Source organism: Rhipicephalus sanguineus, chromosome 5, assembly GCF_013339695.2.
Source record: "Rhipicephalus sanguineus isolate Rsan-2018 chromosome 5, BIME_Rsan_1.4, whole genome shotgun sequence".
NCBI lineage: Eukaryota > Metazoa > Arthropoda > Arachnida > Ixodida > Ixodidae > Rhipicephalus > Rhipicephalus sanguineus.
The window spans coordinates 134,365,157-134,373,279 of NC_051180.1; the positions used below are offsets into that span (position 1 = coordinate 134,365,157).

The 8,123-nt window shown below is 46.3% G+C and overlaps 1 protein-coding gene across 1 annotated transcript; it reads left to right on the forward strand.

Annotated features, from left to right (window-relative positions):
• The first annotated feature begins 287 nt into the window (after nt 1–287).
• Nucleotides 288–2,150, forward strand: LOC119392969 (neuropeptide-like protein 31). Its single transcript, XM_037659861.2, has 2 exons — nt 288–431; nt 1,726–2,150. Exons 1-2 carry the CDS (start codon nt 420–422, stop codon nt 2,083–2,085), a joined length of 372 nt encoding a protein of 123 aa, XP_037515789.1. The 5' UTR covers nt 288–419; the 3' UTR covers nt 2,086–2,150.
• The last annotated feature ends 5,973 nt before the right edge of the window (nt 2,151–8,123 follow it).

Here is an 8,123-nt window from a genome sequence, read left to right on the forward strand (position 1 = left end):
GGGAGCAACAATGGCCTATATTTACGGGCCACCTTGAACGGCTGGGACGCTTAAAACACTGACACCCGGGAGCAGCCTGCAGAGTGAAATGTTCGGGTGAGCTTTCAAGGGGCGGGCCACGTGGCAGATGAAGGAAGAAAGAAAAAAAGAAGCAAGGAGGGGGATATCGAGACAAGGTTACCGTCAATTCTTGACAATGAGCCCAGCCATTGGAACACGACCGGTCGGCCCTTTAGCACCGCTCTTGTGGCTCGCCAGAGGGGCGAAAACGTTTCCGGATATTGGCCCAGCCCATGAGCGCCACGTAAACGTCAAAGCCGAAGCTTGGGTATAAAAGCCAACTTCCACTGACCTGGGGCACCCGCAGTGTCCGCTCCTTCAGATCTGTGCAAGACGAGGATCGCCGTACACCGACAAACATGAAAGCCGTGGTAAGGAGCGTTAAATTTTTACTCGGTGACACCCTGCCGTTGAGGGAATCCTTCAGCATACTCAGAGCCACTCCGTATCTCAATCTACCAGTGATTAAGAGATTTGAATATGAGCCCTTACTGAATTATTCGGTATCACTTAACAAAGGCTGTAGATCAGTGCGCCGATTAGGTTCAAGATTAGGTGTGTGTGTGAGAAACAAAGCCTTCAAGCTTTAGATACACCTGCGATGCTTAGTAAGTCACCCCTTTTCAGTGCTTCTTCAGCGCCAATTAAAAGCTATAAGATGTCAGTGCCCACTATTTATGACACTGGCAACGGTACAGCTGGTATTTGAGCTGTGCTCGAAGCTGTGTACACAAGAACGTGACACCCAGCATTCTACTATATTTTCAGTTTGTAGCCAAACCAAAGCAGAAACAGCGACCAAAAAGAGAAAAAAATTATCTACAGAAGTCAAACGTTATAGTCATCATTTAACTTATTTAAAGGTAGACAAAACCACCATGTTCAACAAGCTTTTTGAGCAGTTCCTTCGTGAAGCGCACAGCTGTTTCTATGAGTTGTATATATTATATAGAAAAGGTGCTTGTTTGATTTTTACTGCGCCATCGAGATGTTCACATTTTCACATCTGATAGAAATATACTTTTGGCGACACCTCTTCCTAATCGGTCGATTTATCTAATAACGTAAGTTCCCTGGTTATCAGCAGTCATAAATGAACATCGCGGTCAAAATCCCTTGGCCAGCAGAAACTGTAGATAGCCGAGAGATTACGATTATGTGGGCAGTAAAAATTTCGTTCATTCTGCTACAACCGATGAGCTCAAAGGATGTGAAAGAACCTAGCCAACATGTAAAACAGAGAAGGTCTTGCGACGTATGGCCAGAAGGAACGCAATTTTCCAAACGGCAGTGCATCACATATTTTATACGCTCTCTTTAAAATTGTGCTCTTCTGAGCAAGTATCGCCATTTACAGCATGTAGGCTTATTTTGCGAAGACTCTAGGTCAATGCGGCGGTAGGATCATGCGGTTACCGCCGCTTCAGTTCTCGCAGATTTGGTTATTGATATGAAGGTAGAAAGCGTACTCTGCAGGCGTCCAGCTGGTAATGCCAATACCTGATGACATTCTAAGGAAAAGGATGCGTACGGTGAACTCAGGCGCCGCACTCAGAAAACATTTGCCAAAGCTGAATAAGGCGCCACCATTACTGCGTTCTCAACAGCCATTGGAGACCGCCAAGGTGTGCTTCCGTTCGCGTAATATGACATTCCTCCCTGCAGCTCGCGCTCGCTGTTCTGTGCATGGCAGCTGCCGTCTCCTATGCTGGCTACGGCTATGGCCTTGGACACTACGGTGGCTATGGTGGCTACGGCGGATATGGCGGCTATGGTGGTTATGGCGGCTACGGAGGATATGGTGGATACGGTCACGGATATGGAGGTTATGGCGGTTACGGCCGTGGCTACGGAGGATATGGTGGTTACGGAGGTTACGGCCATGGATACGGCGGCTACGGTCACGGTCACGGAGGCTATGGTCACGGATACGGATTCAAGAAGATAATCTACGGCCATGGATATGGTCATGGCGGTTACGGTCACGGAGGACACGGAGGTTACGGCCATGGCTATTACGGATAAGAACCGGTGGCTTGCGTCGTGAGTGAACAGTCTTAATAAAAAAAATCATCTCTTCCTCCTCCCCTCCGACTGGCCTGTTCCTTCCTACCAACGATTATTTGTTCCGCTTTCCATCATTTAGTTTTGTTTTTGTGCATGTAAGGGCAAAAAATAAATTGCCGCGGTGGCCTCGTGGTTATGGTGCTAGATTGCTGGTGCTGACCTGAAATGTCGCGGGATCGAATCCCGGTCGCGGCGGCCGCATTTCGATGGAGTAAAAATAGGGTAGACTCGTGTGCTTATATTTAGGTGCACGTTAAAGAAGCCCAGGTGGTTGAAATTTCCGGAGCCCTCCACAGCGGCGTATGTCCTACTCATAGCATGGTTTTGGGACGTCAACCCCTTCCCCCCCCCCCATTAATATTAAGGGCGACGAATCTTAGAACAGAAGGCTATTAATGTTGGAATACGAGGATCACAATCGGATCAAGTTCACTATAGGGGTGTTTCCGGATTGGTTTTGACACCCCGGGATCAATAATTGCTTGCGTCCAACAAGTGCAATATTACATTTGTAGCGGTTTTTTTTTCTAAAAGAGCCAAATTCAGAAACCTAAACTGGGCTAAATTTCATAGGAACGTAAAGAAGGCCCAAGTATATTTTACATTTGAAACGTTTGTAATCAAAATGGAGCAATTTGTGATTGTAACGTCGACTAAAAAAGCAGTTTCAAATAAAATCTTACTAAAATCCTGCACTTGATTGAATCAAACTGAGCCCGGACCATTAAACCAGCGCTGCGTCAACAATAGTGACCAAAACGACCAACATGGCAGCATCCATGGAGTGTGTTATTCGGGACCTAGTTGCTTTGTTTTCGTGCTTTCGTTCGAAAATTGCTATTTCTTGGGTAAGTTTCTACTTACTGAAGGACATGATATTGCAGGGCAAACCTCGAATCGAAAGATTAAGAGGCCGACTTTCCTACTTCTGTCTGTCTGTTAGTGTTTCTTTACGAATTTCCCGCCACAGTATCATGCCCTTCTTTCGCTCCAAGACGGTATATTATGGAAGACAACGCAAATGAAGTTATTGGGTACCGATCTATTCCTTGAAGAAGTGATCCTAAACAGCGCCGCTTAAACTAGCTTGGAAGAAGCTAAGAATAAAAAGAGCTGAAGCATTTTCGGAGGCCTTCAATAGATGCCAGGAACAAGAAAATGCTGCCGACAGTCCAGGACAGTGCGCCTGTTCCCAGGAAGGACCACTCGCACTTCAAGCCCAGTCATCGCCCTCACGCTAATGGAACAAAAGATGGCAACGGCGAAAGCGCATGATGGCGTTAATTATGAGGCAAAATATTCCTCCATATATCGTTCATTCGCTTCCATTTAGACTACGTTTTCGTAACCAGTTTAGAGCCAAACGAAATGTTCCAATTTATAAGAGGCAATTTCAAATTTCACTCCTTAATACCGATGATGGTGGGCTATATAGGTTACAGCCTCAATATAGGTTTGAAGTATTTTGGGTGGCAGGAGCAGATTGGCAAACAATTCTTGGAGCAGCCCCGAACATATTGTCAGTACCAAATGACTGCCCTTTTCTCAGTTTCATTAAAAGCGGACTTGGCGCTTTTAGAAACAAAAAACATTTCGTCTCTACGGCCTCGCGGTGTAACTTAATTTGTTAATTATACCACAGCAGCTGTGTAGGGATATCGGATGACTTCTCGAAGGTATAGTAGGAAGAACAGCTTTAAATTATTGATATTATAATGCGTGGTGTACCATGCAAGAATTATTATTATGCATATTCATATTTTGGACTGCCTATGCAAAAGTAATGCATCCCTCCTTAGAGAGAGAGAGAGAGAGAAAGGTAGAGGAAAAAGCCCTCCTTAGCAAATGAACAAAGAAAAGAGGTGCTCCGCCACTTAGTCAACCAGATATCACATCAGGCATGTAAACTCCCAGATTTCAATCTTGGACAGAGCTATTGTCCTCAAGTAACGCTATACAATGCTGCCTGTTATTAATATACAACGTGAACGACGGTACGATATGGGTCATAGCTGTATGAACAACAAAATTAGTGGACACTGTGTGCACACCTACATCACCTGTGTAGTTATTCATCAAAAGGACATCCCGTCTGCTTGTTGTTCCATTCGCTATCGATTTACCTTTCACAAAACATTTCAATGGGACGATAAGGAACGTGAGAATAGAACACCTATTTATTCAGGGGAAAGATTTACGAGCCGCTTCAGATGCTGGCCGCGGCGTGCGGCGCAGATACTCCCGTGATTTAGCGCACAGTGATAAATTAAACAAAAAAAAAACATGTTTTTAGCTGGAACCGAACCCGGGTACTCTGTGCGGCAACGAAACATTCTAACACAGAGCCACGCCAGCGCTTGAAGATCCATCAGAAAAGACCCTATACAGATGTTCTGTCTGTCAAGGAGTCTCGTTAACAGATGCAGTATTGCGTGGCAGAAGGTGTCACACCGCACCAGGCGTCACACCGTGTGAATTGCATAACGAGTGAATGGTATAGGGGCGCCCACCGATTACAAGGGACTTATTCATAATTCATCATCATCGCCATCAGCCACAGCGTCAACATAGTGCGCAGCTATGTAGGTGCACACACTGCCTTACAGGCACGTAGTGGGTACATCGCTACTTCACTAAACGGTGATGCAGTATAGCGTAGTGGGCACCTAGCAACTGTGCTTGTAGTAGGCGTCAATCCCATTCCCCATCCCTACACAGAGTAGCATGCCAGCGGTATACTGACGCCGGCAAAAATCTCTGTATTTCTAATAAAGAGCATCTCTCTCTCTCTCTCTCTAAGAGAGCTTAGAACGGGCTCTAAGGCCGCTAATCCAACTTAGCCTCAATGTATAGCTTTCGCCTTCGAGTCGTCTGAGGCGAATTCATAAGGGACCCTGTGAGTATCAGAGCGAAAGCTCTACTACGCTTTCAAGGTTATTCATCGCGTCGCAATGACCTTGAGCTGCCGGAGCGCAAGTGTAAGTATGGCAGGCGGACAGGCAAGCCGACGAATGGAGCATAGCGAACGAAAGAGCGAAACGAGTAAGGACCGCATTTCGATTATCAAACGCCTGTAACGCCTCTAGTGTTCGCTGTAAACTCGTGTACAACTGCAACGCCACTACTAAATTTTGACCTCTGCGTGATTTAGCGGCTCCTTAACGGCGGCTACGCCGGCGCTTGGTCGCTCAGTCTTGCCATGGATGGCGCGCCGTCGGCTGTGACATCTGTACATGCGCTTCAGCGCAAGCGACTGGCTGAGTCCAGCCGTGCAGCATCTATAGCTAGGCGGCTGGCTGCAAAATCTCAACCGAAGGCAAAGTTGCCTGCTGAAACACCGAAGCAAAGGGAAGCCAGATCGATTGACTAATTACGGGGCGAAAGAAACATAGTTGTCACTCATGCCAGCTAGGTATATAGGAGTTAAACCTCACCTAATTTTTTTCACTTAGCAACAGTACCTGGTGATTTAGCTTATTGTGAACTCAGACCATGAAGGGGGGCGGAGAGGGGAAGGAGGCATGCCTTACATTTATAATTCTCGCTAAATAGCAATAAATTATATGCCACTTAAAGCAACTCATAAAGCAGAATCTTTGTGTAAGACGTGTAACGTGTAAGGGTTGTAAATAATTGCCAGTTGCGTCGCGCAATAAGCTATAGCTTATGGTTCGACGTAACGTCAGTACTCACGATACAGCACCGACATAACATTTATCGAAGCGAAGCGTACGCAGCGTTCTTTAGCGTATTCCTGCGGGGATGAGCAACACTACACTACAGCTTCTCAGCCTACACTATAGCTTTTCAGATAGGAGTACATATATACTGTTTGTTACATTGTTACGACATCACATTACAAGTTCAACCGCCCCCCCCCCCGCCCCTTTCCTTGGTCGACTCCGAAAGAAAACGTGCTGCGTAATGGATGCAAAACTGAAAATGAAGCGATGAATTGTTTCTCTAAAAGGCCTGCCATTGGTTCCCGTCTTTCCGGGATAAAGGTGGGAAGTACACATCTCTTTGAATGCAACTTCAGGCTTCCTTGTTCTGCGTTATCCTAAAAAAAAGAAAAAAAAAACACGCGTAGCCATAACACTGCGTATTAAAGCTGACGTGAGAGGTCCGACTGAGTAAAAGTGTGGAGCAGTCGGTGCGAGACTTCGTCCGAACGGCCATCGGATAAGATGTCAGGTGGTTTTTGAAGAGGGCTCGCAACGAAATTGTGGCAGAGCGATAGCCAATCAGGGCGGCGATAATAGACGACGGTTGGGATGGATCATCGTTGCAATCCTGAGGACACATCAAGAGCCAATTATGATAACTGCTATATTGTGCGTCAAGTTCGGGTGCAATAGACCCCTATCCCCTCCACGCCCTATACGCGGTGCGTCCGAGGGTAAGCACGCGAGGCCGAGACGATGAGTTGGGCGCTGTTCATACTCGTACGACTCTGGAGGGAAGGGGATGGGGGCGATAACCTCAGCGTCGACCTACTTCTGTGCCGCAGGCCTGCCCTCGTAGAGTCAGACCACCTGCATTGGCAGTCGTTGCCCTTCCATGTTGTCAGCTGTGCAACAAGCTTTCTAATATCAGGCCTTCATTAAGGTTTTCACCCGCTAATGCTGCGATCGTCGTATCTATTTGGCTTAGAAGACCGTCAGTCGGTGCGATCACTACTGCTCTATAGGACGCGCCATCGATGCAGTGAAGAACAATTGCATAGCAAAGTGATTTTATTTAATTTGGCTTCGTGCACACTACACTATATTGTAACGCCATAGTGCGGCCGTTTATATACCTAGGGTTGTCGTGGTTAGTGGCCACTGTGAGTGAAGTTGGCTAATTAATGACCCCGTCTGGCGATCAAAATTTCAGGCTGGCTTCATGGCTACTTTCTCGCCACTTTGGACTTCTATTGTGAGAATTTTCTTTGCGACTTCTGAGTTTTACAGACAAAAATACCGTGCCTGCGAAATTAAAAACCGCGAACAAAGATATTTTGGGAAATTTATCACTCTGGAGTTTCCTTCAATAGAATTGTTCCTTTGAGCTGTCGCTCCATCACATGAAGCCGTCAGGAAGCCCAACCCGGCAAGTAATAAAACTGTACCACGCACATCCTGCCACGCGCCAGAAGCTATGGCGCAGGCGTATTGAAATAACGGGAAAGAAAGCTTAAATGATCCACAGCGGCTCGTCACCTGTTTCCTGTGTGCCGGTAATGAGTGTGTGAATGTGTGCATGAACTTCATTTCTTTCTTCATGTTTGTGCATTCCTTGAAGGTTAAGTGAGTCATGCGTATGCAGCCCGCAAGTTTTAGTAGTCACGGTAGGAAGCAAGATGGTTTTTGCTTTTCTCAATCATCGTTCAGATTACAGGGACATTCTATGGCAGGGATCTCCAACACGCGGCTCGCGAACCTTTTGCTAGGGGCTCGCGGCTTCCCAATGAATAAACTTTTGTGACTTCGCAAAATAGTATTCGCGTTATCTTCTCGCCTACTGCGATTTATAACGCATTGTTCGCGGGCGTTGCAGAGACGGGACTGGTCTCAAGGATCTTTTTTTTTTCTAGGGTACAAAAACTCTATTCAGAATTTTAGTCATTCTGCACATAGGTATGGATATCGGTTCGATATCTTTCTCAAAACCTACTTCAAATGCCCTTCGGGTATGACACGTGTATGAGATATGCGAAATGCGTTCCTTCAAATGGCAACGTTAGATTACATTTTGTTCACCCCCCCCCCCCCCCTACTCTCGGACCTTCTTTAGAATCCCGGCCCTTGTTGGACTGAATTTCGGGACTGCGGCCCGCTGGCTGAGATACGTTTGAGACCCCTGTTCGATAGGCATCCACAAAGTTCACGCATGTGTGGATATATGACAGTGTAAAAAGATCAGCAATAAGGAGCACACTACAGATTTCATACTTCATCATTGATTTGTATTCATTTAAGCAAGGGTGCACTAATCTACGTGCTATAGAAGCG